Source organism: Lonchura striata, chromosome 1A, assembly GCF_050655825.1.
Source record: "Lonchura striata isolate lonStrDom1 chromosome 1A, ASM5065582v1, whole genome shotgun sequence".
Lineage (NCBI taxonomy): Eukaryota > Metazoa > Chordata > Aves > Passeriformes > Estrildidae > Lonchura > Lonchura striata.
In genome coordinates, this window is record NC_140741.1 from 27,565,163 (window position 1) to 27,586,392 (window position 21,230).

Here is a 21,230-nt window from a genome sequence, read left to right on the forward strand (position 1 = left end):
CTCTAGGAAAGGAGATACCATCCCTTTATATGTCTGACCTGAGGGTCTCCCTGACCTTGGGGGCATGAATTCCATGTAGGGAGAGGTTGTTGTTCTGCCTCTCATGATCCAAGTGCTGTAATTAACCATCTGTGGTGGGAATTCTGTCTTTGCCCCCTTCTGTGGCATCCCTGAGACCTGTTAGGTAAATTAAGGGGCAGAGGATTTACTTCACTATGACTGGGGGGGGGGGGGGGAGGGGAGGTTTGTGCGCAGCACATGATGTGCAATTGAGATGGCACGTGTGTCCCCAAAAATATGCCCAAAATCTTTCTTTATTTGTTGCTTGATTTCCATTGACTGAGGAGAGGGTCTGTCACAGAATGCTGTCTTTACCTCTTCCCATTATAACAGTAGAGTGTGCCATGTAGATCTCAAATTCTGGTCAAATTCCATCCTGTCCTTACCTTTGGTGTGAGGAATGGCATTTTGGATATTTTGGCATTTTGAGATATTCTTAGGGTGTTCTTAAACAGCTTTTAAAAGTGGTGTATTTCAGAATAAGACAGAGCATTCTGTCAGTGTTTCAGTCTCTTTCAGTGCCACTGGTTGTAATACCGTCTTACTATTCCTACCTGAAATTTCCCCTTTCCTATAGCCAAGCATTGCAGTAGCCTGTCCATTCAATCGCAGCACCTCACAATCAATACATTCAGCTACTTTCTTCATTGTCTCCAAGCTTGATTGGTTAGGTTATTTTTTTGTCTCCTCTTCTGAAGAGAGAAAACCCCTTCCTATTAGTAGGAACAGTAAACTTTATTCACAGATGTATGTTGGTTCCATTTTTTTTCACACTGGAATACTGGAATACATATTATTTGCATTTCCAAAGCAGTTCATGCTGTTCTATCCCCGACTTGTCATCTTCATTTCTTTTCTGTTCTCCCAAAAATACGCCTCAACTGCAAAATCCATCAGTGACTTTTTTAGTTTTCTGTCAGGTTGTGATAAATAAATAAAGAACAGAGTGGCAAGAATTGTGCATTACAGAAGTACATCTGCTCACAAATGAATCCCCAGTTAGTGTTGCATGTGAGGTTTATTACTTAGACAGTTTTTCTCCAGCTAATGTATGTCATGATGATTACATATCGTTCCAGCCATATTAACTTAATTACCTGTGAACCAGACTTGTAATCTCATAAGAAATTATAACACATTAGTTTGATGATGTATATTTTTCCTTACGCTTGTATTTGGTATGGTTAATTTTGTTATCTACTTTTAATCCATAATGTATCCAAGATGCACATTGACAATTTCATAACTGTACTGTCACCAGCATCAGTCCTGTCACTGAGATCACCGTGTACTGGCACAACATCAGAATTCTTTTGACCCTTGGATGCTTTCCCAGTTTTCTGAGTCTAATAAAAAATTATCAGTACTGGTCCAGATCTTTTCTGGCCGTCTCTTTTAAAACTCTTGCATACAAATTGTCCAGACTTGCTTATCTTAGAAAATCCCTATTTAGGCACAGCCTGAAATACTTGATCACAGCTGGAGCTGAAATTAGCTCATTATGATCAATGGTGCACTTATATCATCTGACCTTCCTCAAAGGATTTTTATTTTAACTGATGTTTTCTGCCTTTTTTACACTGTTAGCAACAATTATGTTTTCTTATTCCAAAACTTATACCATTTTATGTGCTCTTCAGTTCTCTTACAAATTTTCTACAAGTCCATCTCCTAATTTATATTCATGAGTATCACCTTCCCCTTTCCTGCTATTAAGTTGCTGCTTTTGCTTTCACTAATGTTGTAATATCTTCTTAGCCTGTTCACCTTTCTTGTTTCTCCTGAAGCTTCTTGAATACCTGAGAAATATTCCTAAACACTACTTGACTGTCCTCCACAGCTCATAAATTGAAGTCTGACTAGTTTGACACTTGGAGCTATTTAAAAGACATGTAGATGTGACTGGTGCTTAAGGACAGGGTTTAGTGGTGGACTTGGCTAGGTTGAATTGTACTTAATGATCTTAAAGACATTTTCTAATCTAAACAATTTTATGATTCTATGGCTGTTTCTGTGTGCTTTCAAATTGATGAATATGGCCTTTCAAATCCACCAGATATACCTGGTACTGTTGATGACCTTACATAAGTTGGACATAACACATGCAATCAAGTTATATAATTTTTTTTTTTTTAAAGAACTTGATAGAAAATCCATCTTCCATTCTTGAATACAATTTTCTGTGATTTGTAAGGCTGGGGACTTCCAAGGAGATTTAGGAACCCCCAGTGCATTCAGTGCATTACTCAAATTTAATTCTTAGAGGTGAATTGAGAGAGTGCTTTTATCAAGACAATTAGTGTGCCTGTATTCTGGTCTGATCTGGACATACCTAATCACATTCACAGGATCATAGGTAATCAGGGTTAGAAAGGGCCTTGTAGAGTCTCCACTCTAAGGGTCAACAGCAAACTCAAGTTAGAATTGTCCAGTCAAGTCTTGACAACCAGCACGGATGGAGATGGCACCATCTGTCACCACCCCAGCCCCACTGCTGATGTATCTCTTAACTAGTCTCAACCTCCCTTTTCTCTTTGTATTTATATTTGCTGTGTCTTGTTCTCCTGCTGTATGGTACTGTGAAGACTGTGGCTTAAATCTCACTGCCTTGTAGGTACCAAGGAGCTGCTGTTAGGTCCCACCTAACATCTCCTCTCCAAACTGAACAAGCCCACATCCTTCAGCCTCTCCTCACAGGACAAATGCTCCAACCTTGAGCACTTTGGTGACCCTCCATTGAACTTACTTCCATTTATTGACACCTTCTTTTATTGGAGGGCCAAAAGTGAATGTGCTTCTTTAGACATGGTCTACTGAGTGCAAAGTAAGGGGCATAATCCCTCCCTCATCAGATTGCTGCAACTTGACTGGTGCATCTTGGTGTGTCATTGTCTTTCCCCGCGTGGACCTGTCCCCCAGGATTGGCAGCTTCTTTTCAGCAGCACCTCTGTCCCTCAGTCCAGCCCAAATGCAGGACCTTGCATTCATCTGTTGAATTTCATAAGGCTCCTGTCAACCCATTTCTCTAGCCAGGAGGAATTCTCTATATGGCAGAAAATTAATCCATAAGTATTTTGTCACTGACTCTGTACTAGAAAATGCCATTTCTGACAGAGTGTGTTACTCCTCCTCTCATTCTGTCCACTTGAGCCTCCTGACTAGGTTAAAATCCTTCATTTTAATATTCCTTTCATGCAGATTTTCCCACCAGGCTTTCCTAATGCCATTTAGGCATTATGCTCATAAATTGAACAATTCTTATTCTCCTTATTACTCAGGCCCCTGGCACTGGTGTAGAGGCAACACTATTTTCCTCCTCTTTACATCTTTTAGTGCCTTGATTAGTTTTGTTATTGACATGGAGGTTCTGTAAGAATTAACTCTTTTCCTAGTTTTATTACTTTCCCCTTTGGTCTTTTATTTAATCTTCTGACTGGTGTTTCAGTTCTCTAAAACCTAATTTTTCTTCTAATTAAATGCTGGTTAATATTTCTGCACAGGATTAGCCCAGTTCTCTGCCGGTCTCATGCTCTATGTGGCTGGCTAAGCCAGCACTTTATCACCAGATTCCTCCATCACCTTTTTGCCTGTTGGCCAGAATGTGCCACTAATGAGTTCAGCTGAATATTTCTTGTCCAACTTCTTCAGAAAGGTTCATAATTCCAAGTTTATAATATGTGGTATATCTCTCATGATAAGAAAAACAATTAGTTTTGAAAAACATTATTATGGGTAAATACTGTCCTTGAAGTCTGAGCGCTTTCCTAAATTTGATTTTTAATTTCACCTTCAGGATGGCAGCAGAGCTCTTCTGGAGCTCCATTTCTTTTCCAAAGCACCCTTTCCTTTCTGACTAGTTGTGCAACCTTTGGGGGAGAGGGTTTTGTACAGCTGAAGATCCCTTTTCAGGTAAGCCTGATAGCCCTTTAGTCTTAGTAGAACACTTCTTCTCACTCCCTGTCCCTTTTGGCTAGTTGCTTCTTTAGGAGTGCTTTATGCAGATTCCTCATTGGGAGGCTGGAAAGTACTTCTATTAGCTGAGATATTACTTTTATGTTTTCTTTCTGATAGTTCTCTGCTATCGGTTCTCTCTGTCCTTGACTTCTGTTCCCCATAATTCTCTAGATATGGCATCCTTCCCAAAAACCTGGCGTGATGATGCCTCCCAAATTCATCCATCCAAGCTCTTTTCAGACATGTGCAGCACCACTGTGAACAGGAGCTTTCTCCATACATGGAAAGCACTTATGGCCCCAAGTTCATCCCTCTAAATTTCAGCCTAAGAAAGGTAGCTGGCAGCTCTCTGAAGGATGTGAGGTACCAACCCCCCATTCTCAGATGCCCACCTGTTTCCAGGAAACAAATCCATCACTGCATGGTGCCCTTCCACACTGGGAAGATGCCTCTTAGCCTGAAACACACCAACTGGCCTTAATCTCACAACATGGGGAAATGTTGCCAATCTTCTGCTTTTTCTTTGCTTTTAATTAACTGCAGTCCTTCAGGGACCTGGCCAGAATTTGCGTAGTTATGACTTTAAAATCTCAGATCATTAAATACTTATTAGCAGCAGGGTAAACAGCAGAATGCTCAGAAAATCCTAGTTAGCTAATATTCGATGCCAAATAGAAGTCTCTATAAAATTATGGCAAGTGAAAGAAAACTGTAATAAATATAGCAATTAGGTGTTTCAAGTAGTGATCAGAAAAGATGGAAACCAGCAAGCAGCAGGCTAAATAGCATCTTAACCAAAGGTAGAAATAGCAGCAGCACAGCCCTCCCCTCAAACATGCACTTTCTTTTCCCTCCTTAATGATACTAATTATTTCATTTGCTTTCTCCCAGTAAAGCTATCCCTAGATGTGCAACATATTGAAATGAAAGCAGTCATCAAAACGAAATGAATCACACCAGAGAAGAATCAAAACAAGCAGGCAGCGCTACCCTGCCTGCATAACGGGTAGTTCTCAATTATTGCCTCTGATTTTTTGCCTTCCTGAAAGCGAATTCCCTACCATGTGAATGCTAGGGTTTTTTAAAAGAAACAAAACACAAACCCCCAAGAAAGGTAAAACCAGCAGGCTTATAGGACCAAAATGCAAGCATTCTTTTTTATTTTCCCTTTTTTTTTTTTTCCCTAAGCAGTGAAATACAGAGCTCAGCCTGTATTCTGACTCTTGGCTTTTAAAAGTGAGGCCCCATCACTCGCATTCAGTCATCTGAGCTTGGCAAGTCCTTCTGGCTTTCTTATCACAGTGTGAAAACCTGCTTATGTCTTTTTGTATCATGTCTCTGAAACTATTAAGAAACTCTGACATTTTCTCTTAGTACACGGTTTGGAGAGAAATCTGAGTGTTCCAGGGTGTGAAATAATCACATTCCAGGCAGCAAGGGACCAGTCTCACAGGCTCTGGAAGCTTTCAGTGGCTTTTGCTTGCACAGCAATATAAAAAAAAAAAGTTAAAAAATATTTTGCACTGGAGGGGGGAGAGTTGCAGGTTATTTTTTTAAGAATACAAAGCATCACAGCTCAGGAGCTGACTGTGTAATTAGTAATTGATCTATAACTCCCTGAGGAAATGTCTTTTTGCTAACAGAATTATAGACTCTTTATTATTATTATATTTTATAAATAGGGAATAAAAAGAGTGTAATTTTTGCATTTCTTCTTTTACTAGCAAGGCTACTTTTTTTTTACTTCTGTGTTTCAGTTTTCATGTCAGCAGAGAGTTGTCTTTTTGCAGCATAATGAGCTCTAAATTTAAAAGAGATAAGCAGGACTACTTAGCTAAGTACACTGTGGTTTGCAGAGTAATTTGGAGGCCTACTGTGTTATTCCACTTTTTCTGTGGTAGATGTCAAAAGTATTTTGGATCCTCTGTTTAGGGTTCATGTTGAAGCTTGGCTCCAGAGGCACCAAGCTGTGCAAAATGGGTGCAAATGCACAGTTTTTTCTTCAGGTATCTATATGTACATAGATATATCTATACCTATCTATCCCAAGAGAGCTGATGGGGAGGCGGTGCTGGGATCTGCCTGGCAGCCCTATGCCTCCTGCATCACAATGTCCACATAGCAAAATATCAGGTTCAAATAATGAAAGAGTCTTTAACTTTTGCCATAGCCTGCTGGACCTTTGGGGAAAATAAGGATGTAGCTCCAGCTATAGAGCAAAATGGTGGGTCATGGAGCAGAAATCTTAAAAAAATAGGTCCTGGCTAGGAGCCCTGCTGGTCTGGCAAGTAGCCTGTGTGCATCTGCTGCTTTGTGTGCATCCTGTGGCTGAAGACAGAGTGGAAGCAGTAGCCCTTTGCTCTTGCCCTATGTCTGGTCAGGCTCATCCGAATCTCCTGTCCCTGCATCTAATGTGTCCAGATGGATTTACAAGAGATTGGATTAATATTCCAGCTCTCTTTGTGTACAAACTCAGGCATGTCCAGCCTTAGTAAGGGATGACAGGAGGAATCCTGAATGCCCCATGTGCCCCATGCTCTAGACCTTTATTTGTGTTCTCTTTTTCCTGCTTATCTGTGTACTCTTCCTTTTGCCTCATTGCTGTTACTCCAGTGCTGGTGGTCCCCACTATCCAGGCAGTTGTGGACCCCAGTAAGTGGATTTTACTGCCTGCCTTCCCTTTCCACAACACAGATTCAGCTGATGGAGTCTGTTGGGCAGCCTGGCCAGCCCTGTTCTCCATGTTCCCTGTCCATTGCTACACCTCTGGCCACAGAGGACCAGGGATGTGTGGATCTAGCAATGCACATGCCTTTTTTTTACTTTCCTTCCCCTAGGATGGATCAATAATGTAAGAGGGGAGATATGGGACCACTAGAGTTCATTGTCCAGTGCAAATACCAGCTTTGCTCCTTCTTTGTATTGTAGCCAGTCTTTGAAGCCAGAGCAGAGGCAGTGAGACCACCTTCTCATCCTGGTATGTATGACGGAAGTAGAAGAATTTAGGGGTAAATCAGCCTCCCACCACCCCACAAACTTCAGGTGGAAGATTTGAGCTCATGTATCAGGGGCTAGACATTTTGGTAAATGGAGAGATGTCAGCTCCAACCTTTGGTATAGATATATTAATAAAATTTCAGTCAGGGAAAAGGGATGGCCTTATGTTTTTCCTATGGACTCCTGTGTTCTAGATCTTTAAAGTGGTAGAAATTCCAGTTTGCAAAACGTGATAGACAAAACAAGGAGCCAAGGACAGAAAGGCATATTCCTGTACACAGAAGACATTAATTAAATCCCATCTAGCCATGGTATAGGTACACAGCAGTCTTTGAGCCTTCACACAGCTGAGAAGCTGAAGGAATTCAGAGCAGAAAACAATCAAAGCCTTCTGACCCAGTCATATCAGGTCCTCTTAGATGTAGGGATCAAATTGAAGTCCACAGGCAGAAAAAGCTTCATTTCCCACAGAGGCCCACAGCAAGTCTGAAATTGCAGCTAGAAAGTCATAGCCATGAAGTTTTTTTGGCTTCAGTGCCAAACCTAAATTTATTTGACAAAAAATTTGAATTGATTAGTCTGCAGTTAATTAGATTTCAATTAAAAACTTCTATCAGAGAAGGGGAATTAGGCAGCTTTTGAATTTGACAAAAACATATTGGCTTTGTGTCATAAGAAAAATACTGCCTTGGTATTTTTCATGAATGATTTCAGAATAGGTTTTTAATACCATTTCTTGGCTGCTAATTTTCAGTAAATAGTAGTTCAGAAGCCAAGATTAGGAAAGTTAATAAGTATTTAACAAAGGTATAAGGAGATGTAAATATGAAGAGGTAAATGGTAATGTTTGAACTGTTTTAATAATGGATTTCATTGAATGTAACTGCAAGGTAGCACCTAGGCAGGCATTGCATAAGTATATTATCATGGGTCACACGTGCAGCAAATAAAGTCTGCATTTTCTGGACTCCTTACATGGCTTTTGTCTTGTCACTATGTCTATTTTAGAGAGCCTTAGCTTTATTCTCCCTTCTGCTGGTCAGTCTGCTGTCCTGTGCCTGGCACAGAGCCATGCTGGCTGTGCATTTCTGCTGTTGGACAATGAGTGCTGCTCCTCTCGAGTGCCAAGGCAAATCCAAGCCCACTCTGGAGCTCACAGGTGCAGAGGACCAAAGCAGTGCCAGGCTGCAGCTGATGAAGCTGTTCTGGTGTTGTTGAGGTCTCATGAACACTGAAGGTTTCCGTGCCCCCGTGTCCCTGCACGCTCGCTGTCTGCTCCAGTGGCGTGACATGGGACAGAGGGACGTGAGACCAGGCACATTCTGGACTGGGTCAGCGTGCTAACAAATTGCTCACTTGTTCCCCTGCAGCTCCTCTGTGTCACTCCAGGTCCTTTGTGTGTTCAGCTGAGCAGATTTACCTAAATGGAAAAATACCAAGGGAAGTCAAGGGGCAAATGAAAAAAGCGGGAATTAAGAAGAAAGATTAAAATGAGAGATGGAAATGCTGCAGGCAGGCATGCGTCAGAGGGATGTAAAGAGGCAAGGGAGCAGGTGGGATGCCTTGAGAGTGGGGAGGGAGGCAGAGCTTAAGCAGAGAGGTGTTCCCTGCCAGACATCCCCCTGTTTCTGCAGGATGAACCCCACGCATGCAGGCAGTGCCCCTGTCCCTTTTGCCACCCGACAATGTTCCCAACATGCACCAGTCTTGAGCTGTGTGGTGTGAAGACACTGCCTGTGCCAATCCCCTCTCCTTCCAGAAGAGTTTCATGTGGAAGGTTTTGAAAAAGAAAACCTCTAGCAAGGGAAGAAGAATTACTGTAAATATTCAATTATCTTGACAGCTCCAGGCTCAAATTCCATCTCAGATGAGAAGTTTGTCTTATTTAGCATAGAACCTGTCCTTCTACTAATTTATTCACACAGGAGGCCACAAAATAGTTTAGTAATGCCAGAAATGAGCTGCTGTTTCCCTCAGAAAAGATGCATCTCACTCTGTTCCCTCATGATAAAGGGGAAGGACTCACACCCAGTAGAGTATTTTTTTTTTCTTTCCTCCCCTTCCCACATCCTAGACTTTTTCTGGCTGCCCCCAAACCTTAAAGAATTTTTGTGTTTACTAACAAGACATGCCTTAAGCAGACAAGAAAGAGAGGAGAACAACATGAATGGTAGTCAGGTAATGAGGGCTACCCTCACTCATGGCACTGAGCTGCTACAAAGCAAGGAGAAGGAGCCTGGGAGTCTCCTGGAGTTCTACAGGTGGCAACCATTTTGTACTAGCTGTAACCTTACATTGGTTTACAAACGCCCAGCAAACACAGGGTTCTGCAGGTTGCTGATGTGATAAGGATCCAAAACCCAGCTTAACGAGAGTGCAAACAAGCACAATGCACCTGACCCACCACCACAAGGTCTCTGGACACAGGAAATGTGAACCTCCTGAAATAAACCTGCTGGCAACTTCTGACTGATGGCTTTTTGTGATGAGTCCCTTTGACTCTGTGTCAACCTGACATCACCCCCACATATGGCATTAAGAGAGGCTTTAATGTCCAGGATTTCCAGGCTGTAGGGAGCAGGGCTGGCTGGAGAATGATAATAACAAAAAGAGCTGGTCTAGCAACCCCTGAAATGCTGCAGATGCCTGGAGGCTCCAGCAGAGTCACTTAGAGATCCTATTTCATTAGAGAATGGAGGCAAAATTTGGACTTGATCAGTTTTACCTACATAGAAGATGGGTGAGTTTTTGGTGATCAGTGGAGTTTCACTGCACCTTGGTCATCTGCATTGTGTGGGAATGCACAATGCATTGCACAAAGAGAAGAGTGAACATAAGCTGATGCTGAAGTGATCACTAGAAATGAAAAGGCAAAAATGAGCAGCTCTAATGCAAAATTACACTGGAATTGCATTGAAATTGTTTGGATACAATCTGCATGACTACAATAGTCATATCTCATCTGCAGGGATTTAAGCATCCTGGATTTCTTTATTATTACAGCCAAGACCAGGAGGCCTCAGGAAGAACTGTAAGCAGAACGGGTCTGTTAATCGAGCTGGAGCCTCCTAGGGCTGAGTTCATTTTTGTTATAAGTTGCTCTCTAAAAGATTCAGCATTTGCCCTTTTCTAACCCATCCTTGGGAACAGCCTGCTGTTTTCCCTGGCAGTGTGATTGTCTGTTCAGCTTTTTATCGGGCTACACTGGAACATAATGGCAGTAAATCCGTGACTCTGGCCACTGAGGGCTGCAGGAGGCTGGCTTGCTGCTGTCTGAACCACAGAGTTGAGTTAAGGCAGCATTTGTCTTGTGCTGAAAGGACCCACAGTCACTACTTGGATGATTGATAATTTTCTAGTGACACAGGAACTGTACTATATAGGTGGCAAACTCATTCCAGCTAGGAGAAAGCAGGGATGTTCACTGGGTTAAGGTTATTCACATGCTGTGGCGATAAGAGGACAAAACCCAAATGGTTTGAAAACATTTTAAAATTAATTTTGCATGGTTAAGGCTAAGAGAAGATGTCACCTCCATTTCATGTCACCCCTAGCCCTGTGCTTTTCCCCTGTGCTCGGTTTCTCTGAGTATCATTCAGGACTCATTCATTTGGCTCCTCACAGTTCAGAAAAAAATACTTTCTGAAATTAGATGTATTTTGGGCCAACAGCTTACTTAGTGTTCGACTCTTGTTTTGAGTTGTTCTGCTACTGCTCAAATTCTTTTTTTTTTTCTTCTTCTTTTTTTCCTTTAGAGGCAACCCCGTTCTCTTAGGAGATAAGTGTTTTTAGGGGAGAGGAAAGGAAGTTCACCAAGCTTGAGGGCTTTATCTTTCTGTGCATATACATACCTACAAGACAGATTGCAGCATGGAGGTTCCTTCAGGCAGGAAGCTGCTTCTGTGCCTCAACTCTCTGTGAAGAGCTGTTAGCTCATGCCCTGGGAACAATACAACTCTGTATTGTCTGTAGTGTGCTTTGCCTGTAACTGTAATTCCAAAGTTTCAGCAGCTCTGTCTAATTCTGAAGCAACAATGTGCTGATGAGACAATCTGGCTTTATTTGGAGCAAGGTTGGTCAGTGCTTACTCAAGGCCCTTTCACTGTGTGCCTTTGCACCACACAGAGATGTCCTGTAGTCATCTCCATGCGTTTTTATCTCTGTGTGTTCCTCCTCCTTTAGTACCTGCTTTCCAATTTCATCTGACTGCATCCTAAGCCCCTGTCTATCACTAATACTTTCTGTAGGCTGGTTGAACATTTCTGCTTGGTTTGGGGTCGGGGCTTTTTTTGGCATGGGAATATTTTGATTATCTGCATGAAATCCCTTGTCTCTTCTTCTGCTCTTGTATATGTGGAACTGACAGCTCCAGGGAGGTAAATGAATGCCACTGCATTTCAGGGGAAGAATTATTTCATGCAATTACCCTAAAAGTGCAGGAGAGAACAGACTGAAAGGAATGAGGGAGAGAAAGAAAGAGAGCATGAGAGAGGATAATCACAACACTTCGACAGGTTTACCCCATCGTGTTTGAAAATCTATCACTCTGACAAGTCCCGTTTGTGAAAGGTGTAGACAGATAACCAGGCATTAGCTCTTCAAGGTCCTCTTGAATGGAAGGTAATCTATAAAAGGATCAGTCCACTGCTCCATTTCACTCAATGCCTCTCCCTGATTATTTTTTACAGACTGGATGTACCCTATTTCCTTCTCACTTTAGCTCTCATTTAAATCTCAGTGATTCCTGGTCAGGGGAATTTGGGTAAACTTTCGGTTGACTTGTGGCTCTTTCTATATAAATTATGTTTTTTTTCTGAGAAAGGGGGCAGTACCAAAAGGCTGTCCCCCCAGTTCCTTCCTGTCTCTTGACACTTGTTAAAAGGCCAAGGGAAAAGGGAACTTTTTGTAGTTTCATTTTTCATGTCTGAGAAGAGATTCAGTAGAAGCAGTTCCTGTCCTGACTCTGCTGCTATTTCACCTGCTTTGTCACCCTCTTGATCCTATTCACAGACCAGAGTTACCCCAGGGAAGCTGGTGACAACAGCCCATGTCTTCCTGGGGGCCTCATGCATCTCTCTTCATTAAAACATGAAAGATAATTTAAGGTCCTCAGGTGGAAATTTCTGGCCAGGATTATCATTATATCATTATAATTATCAAGTTATCATTATAATAATTTCCCACCGTGCTTTTAAAGAGATGGGACATTTTCCATACTGGGTGAGGAGAGAATGCTGGGCTAAGGATTGCTGGGCTGGGTCACTTTTTGTCACCTGCACCTGCTGCTCTTGCAGCAAAGCCAATGCATGAGTCACACCTATTTGCACTTTGAGGTTATTTAGAGCACATGTTGTTGGGTTAGGAAAGCTAAGGTCTAGCATATGTCCTAAAATTAGCCTTTTCTCCTTTTGGTTGGTGTCAAAAAGAAGTGATTCACGCCCATGGGGGAAGCCTTTCCAGCTAGTCAAAGCAGTTAGTGCTTTAAGAAAGAGGGTTTATTTCTGTGTGAGATAAAGCAGGTTTAGCTGAAGCTGCCTCCTGAGACCACACCCTGCTGTGGGAGATGCAGGGAACACAGGGTGCACCCTGCTGTGCCACAGGAAACTCCCAACAAAACTGGCCACACTGTCCTGTCCTGCTGGCTTTGTGTGCAGTGGCCACCCCACATATGTGCCCTGGCCAGGAGTGCCAGGATGAAGCTCAGGCTTCATCCCTGTAGAGTTTCTTCTAGAAACTCTTCAATGAAGAAATGATAAACATGTGGCTCAAGCCAAAATTCTGGATTCTTTTAAACTTTCTTTTTCTCTCTTTTTTTTTTTTCTCTCTCCCTGCCCCTTCTCTTTCCCCTCCTACAGGATGGTGGAGTACTCCCTGGATCTCCAAAACATTAACTTGTCTGCAATCCGTACTGTCCGTGTCCTGAGACCCCTGAAAGCAATCAACCGTGTGCCCAGTAAGTCGTGCTTCCCTCTCCCAGCTCTCAGTGCTGCTTGTGGGGAGGACAGGATCAGTAAGGCTGCCTGTGCTGCTGGTGTCCCAGCAGGTACCAAATGAATAGAGGCTTCTGTAGGGTGTGTGCGGGCTTTTCCTCATTGGGGCCAAGAGGTGGTGTTGGATGGGCAGGAAAAAAACAGTGTCCCAGTTTACCTGCCCTGGGCATCCTTTGTGCACGACGATGCTGATGGAACTTAGGAACCAAAGGTGAACAATGTGCAGTAAATGGAAGTGGTTTTTCTTTCTCTTACTGAAAGACATCACAGGTTTAATGATGTCTGTAGCCTCAGAAAGGTCTGTGTGTGAGGTCTGGAGAAGAATGAGCTTCAGGAATCAGGGAGAATTAGTTCCAGGAATCAGGGAGAATTAGTTTGCTCAGGCTTTCACAAGACCTTCCAGGTCATCTCATCTGAACAATTTTCATGCCATTACAGATTAGGGACATGTAGCATGGACTCTTGTTTTTCCTCCTCACCTTGTGCTTTGTATTCTCCTTTTTGTGCCAGCTATCTCCTCTGTGACCTGCTGTGTGTGTATGAGCCAGGTGTCAGAGGTGTCAGCCCTGGGAGACTTTAGGCATTTCTTCTGCAAGTTTTTCAGTCTTACAGAATGGCAGAAAGTCTCTTTGCTGTTCTCCACAATCTCCCTGATTAGGCTGTCTGCAGTGCCTAGGACCTTGCCAGAGCTCTCCTAATCCTTCTCTCAAACTCAGATGCTCATTTTTCTTTTCCAGAACTGAGAAAGTTTGCACAGTTGACCTCCTAATCTGCATCATATGTTTTCCCTTGTGCCAAAGTAATTTTCATGATGTCACCTATTTCTTGAACATGCTGTGGAGGTGGATTTCAGAGACTCTGGCTTCATGCAAAGCTCTTCTATAAAAGGATCTCGTCCTTTTGCCTGGATGTACTTTTATCTTTGAGCAATAGCCCTGAACAGAAAGTGCTGAAAGGTGTGAAAGAGAAACTGTGTGCCCAGCATGGCAGGAGGGGACCAGACAAAAGAGCCACTGGTTGGAGCACTGAGAGAATGGCCAGGAATGTGACAGGTCCATCATGGGATGATAAACATGAGGTTCAAGGGAAGCTTTTGGCTAGTCACAGTCAGCAAAACAACCTCCCCAATTTGTCTCCATCTGGCCCTTCTCCAGAGAGGAGAGGACTGGGAACCAGCCCTGGTTCTGGGGTTGATGCCTTGAGAGGCTTCCTAGAGCAGAGGCTGGATGGTGTTAAAGGAATAAAGTAGGTGTTTATTAAAAGGTCTTCAAAGGATACACCTGGGGCAGTGCAAGAGCCTGGCCATGGCTCCACCCAAGATGGATGCCTGATCACGAGGTTTCACACTTGTTTTTATATATATATATATATTTATATAAGTTTTGGTCCATTTCCATGTTGGGGTTAATTGTCCAATTACAGCTTCAGGTTATGAAGTCCCATCCTCCCAGATGGCTTTCCTCAATTTGCTGTTGTTCACACTTTTTGAGCGTGAAGTTGCAACAGTGTCCTTGGTTCTCAGGCTGGAAAATGATTGTTTTGGCTACCTGCCCTGTGAAGAGAACTTGCTAACACTGTATATGAAGTTCAGAGTTACACGCTAAGGCAGTACAGAATCTAGAAAATACGAAAGCTAAAACTTAAGGCATCACGTTTCTGTGAGAGGGTGGCCTGGGGGCTGTGCATGCCAGACTCACCCCTTTCAGGAAGACATGGGCAACATGTGAGAGCAGCACCATCCTCACATTGTGCAGCCTCCTTTCCTCCCTGCTTCATCAGGCGTGCCATGAGTTTGTGCCCAAAGACTGCTTAGAGAGACTGATCCCTGTTAGCAGGGTAGACTTAACCTTGGAGGCAAATAGAAACATCTGGAATGACATCCAATTAACTCTTACAGGTGTCTGCCATTTTAATTGCTGGACAAAGGTGGTCAGGAAGAGAGCTTGCCTGACAGAAACTTAAGGCTTTATATTATTGCTATTTGTCTCCTGGAACAGCCAGAGCTGCCCCAGGGAGGAACAGTGTGAGCCACATCAAAACTGACCTGCTCCATCCATGCAGAGGCGCCAGAAATGGTTTCCATCATCTTTCCTGACCTTTGCAGAGCAGATGCCATTGAATTTATCCTTGCTGTTCCTGCCCTGACACTGCCTGTTTGCTCTTTTCATCAGTATAGAACTACACCTGTGTGAAATTGATGCTGTTTTAATTTCCACTCTGTGGTTAAACCTTTATGTATTTTTCTTGCTACATAAATCTGTGGTTATATGCAGAGACTGTTTTGAAAGAAAGACATCCTGCTATTAATTAAAACAAAAAACAAACAAACAAAAAAAAAAGAAACTGGATTCCCTGGGAGAGGAAGCATTGACTTGAGGGCTGAAAACTAGTGAAGAGGCTGTAAACAAAGGTTTGTGATAAATGGGAATGAGCTGCATTAGAAGAAGGTGCCTAGTGGGCTACAACAAACATAATTAATGGGACCTTTGGCCACAAATCTTTTTTTTAATGTCTTTTTAAAGTTCTTCATTACTAATCTGAAGAAAGAGGAAAGTCTATTAGTGAGATGTACTGATGATACCAAGCTGGAAGTGTTGCAGGTGCTACCAAAGAAAGTGGGAAATAGGACAGCAGGAGGTAGAAGGAGATTGAGGCCATGGCTGTGAGTGTGAGATGTCTGGGGAGAGGCAAGGAGTGGGGGGTGGTTAATCCCAAAGGCAGATACTCAGCCATGCTCAAAAGGCTGTGCTGGGACAGGGGAGTCCAGTGTTCACCTTGGGCATTCCAAAAGCTTCCTCATGGACACCTAGGTAGGGACTGATTTCCACAGGGGAGTCTGGCTGTGTGGACTAAATAATGGCAGTTTATTATCAGGAGAATGGACAAAATTATTAGGAACCTGACTGATTAGAACACGAGTGGAAGAGTTTTCCAGTGGTCTGTCAGGTAGAACTCTACTAATCTGTCAGTGTTTGAAAAGTGCACATATGTGAGAAATTTCTGGAGAAGTTGGATTTTGTACTATGGAAAGAAAAAGAAAAAGGCAATAACAGAAAATTAGAAGAGAGGAAGTTCAGAAGGATTTTCTAAGGAAACAGTAGCAATATGGCAGAGGAAAAAGTTAAATAAACTTATTTTATATTCTTAGCAGGTGGGCAAGGCTGAAGCTTAAATGCCCAAATTCCCAAATTGAATGCGTCTAAATTCTGCTTACATGTGCTCATTTGCAACATGAAATTCCTTGAAGCCCTTCCTCACAGTGACACTCCTGAGGCTTTGAAACAATATACCACAAAGAGTTGTTGAAGTCTATTTACTCATTATCTGTGGTATAAAGGATGCATGTGAGGATGTAAAACCTCTCTGAGTCATGACAGAAGAAGAAAGGGATAACAAGCGTAACCAAAAGGTGGTAAATGTCCATTGAGGATGACAGTTTCTACCCAGTTTGTAGTTAGGCTGTAAAACTCACTGCCACAGGAAGTGGCACTGTGCAAGTAAAGGAAGTAAAATGGGATTTTCCAATGGGATTTTCCAATCCCTGGAAGTGTTCAAAGTCAGTTTGAATGGGGCTTTGGGAGACTGGACTGGTGGAAGGTGTTCTTGTCCATGAGAGGGTGGTTGGAAGTAGATGATCTTCAATATCCCTTCCCAACCAAGAAATTCTGAGAACTCACATGGAGACACTTCTGGATTTCAAATCTCCTTTGGGGTTAGAGCTGATCTTTAGCTACCAGTTATGAGCAATTGACTGCATTTCTTGCAGTTCTCAGCGGGATGTGCTACTGACCATTTCACGTTTCCTGTCTGAAGCAGTCTGAGGTTCTGCCCTGCCTGGTCATTCCTCCATTCTCACGCCAGCTGTGGAGTGTGCTAGAGAAAACATGAAGCCTTGAAGTCTTGCAATATGTATCACACCTTCATTAGCATTCCCTCTTGTTCTTGCACGCCTGACTACAATCCCAGGAACTCTGCCTTTTGTGGTCATGTTTGAAAATGCAGGAAATGAAAAATCAGAGATTGGTCTGGTCCTATTGCCATGTTATTCGATTCCATGGCAATGAGTTGGTGTGACATGCCCTGCAAGTCACTGAATCAGTGTAAAGAGTAAAAAAATACCCTCCAGGTCTCTGTCAAGGAAGCTGCCTTCTGCTCTGGGCATGTCTGTGTCCTGGTCTTGGGGTGAAATTCCACACCCATTTGTTGTTATCCTTTTGTGATTGTGTGGCAGGTTGGTGGGTGAAATACTGCTCTTTGTGCTGGCTCCTTTTTTTGTTGCTTCTTCTCAAGGCAAGGCACAAGGTTTGTCGGGGCAGGCTGGCTTTGTTTTATTTTTTCCTGCTTTTGAGCAGTAAATCTGTGATCATTTCTGATAATTTGAATTTCTTTCTCTTCTTTTATTAAGTTTTTTTGACACTGAAGAAATAAATGTTTCTTCATTTTACTCTTTCTTGTCACATTGGCCTTATGCAAAGAAGAGCCCTTGCATTATGTTTGATGTCTGCCAGTTTCCACTTACAATTTAGTAGCTGATTCATCATTTGGAAGATTTCTTCAGCTGGGTACACTGTATGAAAGTGAAGGAATCTGTTGCAAAGCAACTTTACAGAGTAGAAAGTATATATATGTGCTAATACTCTGTCTGTAAGTACAGTAATATTTATGTGGAGTTATAGGTATTAGAAAAATAACAATATATGCTTATAAGTTGGTATGCAGGAAATAAAATTTCAGATTTGTGGGAAGTTCTGCTTTTTCTAAATGTTTTTTTTTTCAGTCAGAACAAAAATAATATTTTCCTATCCATTTTAATACAGCTTTATGCTGCCTAATTTTAGAAGATTTGTTTCATTTAATATTTTTTCTTTTACTGGGTCCTGACAAAAAAAGTCTAAAAATCAGAACTCTTAATCATGCCATTCTAGTATAAGAATGCTTCCCTCTCTTCTTGTCATCCTTTTCTTTTTGCTAAATGTTTTGAAAACTATTGCACTGTTTTTATTTCAATCAAATACCACTTTTTTTTTCCTAGTACAAGTGCTGTGTATAAAAAAATCTTGGTCTAGTTCCATTTTTCTTTATTAACGATTATAATTATAGTAGTCCTATGGGTCCAAATAGACTGGAGTTTTCTTCTTTTCTTCTACAGATCTCAAATATATAAACCATGGCTTGTTATTTTTAATCTTTCTTATGTTTCACACCCGGTTAGTGGGACCCAGAGAGTGTCACCAGCAGACTCAGGAATACAACTGACATCTCCTAACTCCTAGCTTTGCACTCATCTCACTAGACCAAAGCCCCATAAAAAGAAAATAATCTGAACCATCTGAGTTCTGAAATGGGAAAAGCAGATGTTTAACCTGTATATGCCTGCTTTAAGTCTGTATTCCACACCAAGGTACCTGTGCTTGGCGCTGTAACAGTGCCTAAAGCAGAGTAAGCTGGCTATGAACCCCGCACTTGGCATGGGGGGAAAGTGATGACATTTACTTCTCTAAATGTGTTTTTGAAGAACTAATTTCACTGATGAGCGTGTGTGAAATGAGCTTCTGACTGAGATATATGAGGCTGTAAAGCAGTCTCATTTACAGCTAGATCAGACAAAAACCAAGCACATTTGACAGGCACACTCCTGCCCTAGCAGTTGGAAATGCAAACGGATTATGAAATTCCTCTTCTAAGTGCCCCCCATGGGGTCTTTGCTTCAGAAGTTTCACTGTTTTACCAAGAGGACTTGCTTCATCTCTTCCAACACTGATTCCCTTTTTAAAATGTACTCTTCCAAATGACTCTTTTGGAAGTAAATTTTTTTCCCCCTCCCAGCTCTATTTGTGAAGCAATAGCTGAAACTTAGATACTGTTGATTTTTCCAAATGTTTAAACTTACCCAACTCACAGTTCTTTGTATGAGGTGCTCTGTAACTACTTATTATCACACCTCAGTGACAAACAAACCACACTCTCAACTATGCGCTAATAATGTGTATACACACAGATTTATCCACATAAAGCCTGAGCAGGTGAGTGAGGGCACAGGAGTGATGTTCTCTGGCAGCACCCATTCAAAAAGTTAAGAGGTCAGAAAGTCCTGTTCATTCCTGATCAGGCTGTGTGACTGAAATGTATTTAAGAGATGGATTTTGTACTCAGATCTGCACTATCCTGTGTGTGCAGCTCTACATCAAGTGTCTTTTTCAAGTCAAGCCCTAAATTAGACAGGCATGCTCACGATAAAGGGAAACTGTGTGACGGGGAGCAGTGGAGAATGAAGATCAATACAGATGAGAACAGAAAAGAAGGGGGGCTGGAAAGAGAAATGCACAGGAGGCGAGTGGTAGGGCTTGCCAGACACAGCACACAAAGGCCTGATGCACCTCTGTGTGTAGGATAATGCAGAAAAGTAGGGGAGAGGAAATCAAAACTTTTACAAAGTCAAGGACAGTATAAAGAAAATCTATTGACTCACAAATATGCTGGATGGGTTTGCAAATCAATGCTTCTCTGAAGGTTTTTAACAAACCAACTGGTCTGTAACCAGACCCACATTTTGCAGTGCTGGAGGAAGCCTAGAATGGCTTGGGTTGGAAGGGACCTTAAAGATCATCTTATTCCAACCCCCCCAGCTGTGGGCAGGGACACCTTCCACTAGAGCAGATTCCTCAGAGCCCCATTCAACCTAGCCTTGAACACTTCCAAGGATGAGGCATCCACAATTGCTCTGGATGTTCCAGTGCCTCACAACTCACAGGAAACAATTTTTTCCTGTACTTAATTTAAGTCTTCAGTCACTGAAGATAAGCTCTAATTTTTTTTTCTTCTTGTCTGATCTCAGTGCTGTTTTTCATGTGGATTACAACTGTGCAGTGTATTGCCAGGTGTTTAACTGGGTAATCAAAGTAAATTTTGTAGAAAACCCTCAAAACATAATGAAAATTTTATTACTTTTTAATGTAGGATCATGGCAAGGAGCTGGGAAACACTGAAATGCAGGAAATAGAGACCTGGAAGTGCTTTGTTTTGTATGATACATTGCTTAGTTTCTATTTTTTGTGGTCACAGGTCATGGGAGAAAGTATTATTTCCTTCTCTGAACCAGTCCATTTCACTGTTATTAGCAAGCATTCAGAAGTCACTAATTGTGGGCTTGTAAGTTTTTCAGATGGCTTTAAAGACATGAGAGTTGAAAAAGGAAAAACAATCAGAGATTATAGTTATTTATTTTTCCTATGGCTTTCAGACCTTTATACCTTTTTTTTTTTCACCCATAGTAGTGGGGAATAAAACTGTCTCTCCTTTTTTTTTTTTTTTTTTTTTTTGGCTGTAATCTGAGATTTTCAAATCATAGCAAGATTTCCCACCTGAAGGTTTCTGCCATGCATCCGAAGACTGATGATAAAAATCACAAGAGTCTGTAACAATGCTTCAGAATTTGTGTTACTGAAAGTAAAGCAAGCCTGGAAAAAAACTGAAACAAAACATTACAGAAACCAGTAACAGAAAGACCTTTGATGGAATCTTTGTTTCTCCCTTCTCCTGTAGGGGAACCTGCAGAGCCAGAATTTTAAAAAATGCTTAGTACCTCACAGCTCCCATTGTGCCAATTCTGCTGCCTGTTCAAACAAGCTCAGCCTCCAGTGTACACAGCAATCATGAAAGCCCAGCCATGTCTTTTGCTGCCTAAATGGGAGCTGAGCTGTTTTGCAAAATCTGTCCCATGGGACCTATCAAGCAATGGATACCATGGAAATGTGAGCAATAATGACAGTGTATTATGGGGTGAATGATATTGTCATATTACACTAATGCAAATGAAACTTTGTGTGTGTGGGCAAGGCAATTTACAATCATAACCTTAAATTTCTCTATCTTTGTGTATTTTGAGACCGATTCTCCTGTTCACACTCATTTCACGTAATATCATGTCATTGCCTGCAGTAGAAAGAAACATGATTCATGCTAGTGACAGCAAGAGGAAATTAGCCCTGTTAAATCTTACCCAGAAGTTGCATTAATGCTGTTTTACATAATATTTTGCATTATTCTGTCCCACTTAGCACTAGAGATCTGTAAAGAATTTAAGGATATTTATAGAATGGAGGCAAGTGGCTGGCAGCCACAGCACTGGAGTTGACTTTTGTCCTTGGTGTTAGGTGGCTCCTGCAACTCTGAAAGAAAAGCTGGCACTGTATGTTTTTAATAGACTCTTCACTGAAAGTGAATGCAGTC

The 21,230-nt window shown here is 41.9% G+C and overlaps 1 protein-coding gene across 4 annotated transcripts in view; it reads left to right on the forward strand.

Annotated features, from left to right (window-relative positions):
• CACNA1I (calcium voltage-gated channel subunit alpha1 I) overlaps positions 1-21,230 on the forward strand; it is a 167,174-nt gene that overhangs the window by 85,793 nt on the left and 60,151 nt on the right. For all 4 annotated transcript variants that reach the window (XM_077783408.2, XM_085570383.1, XM_085570382.1 and 1 more), the window contains one exon: positions 12,867-12,964. In XM_077783408.2, coding sequence (XP_077639534.2) covers positions 12,867-12,964 — 98 coding nt within the window. The remainder of the gene's footprint in view (positions 1-12,866; positions 12,965-21,230) is intronic.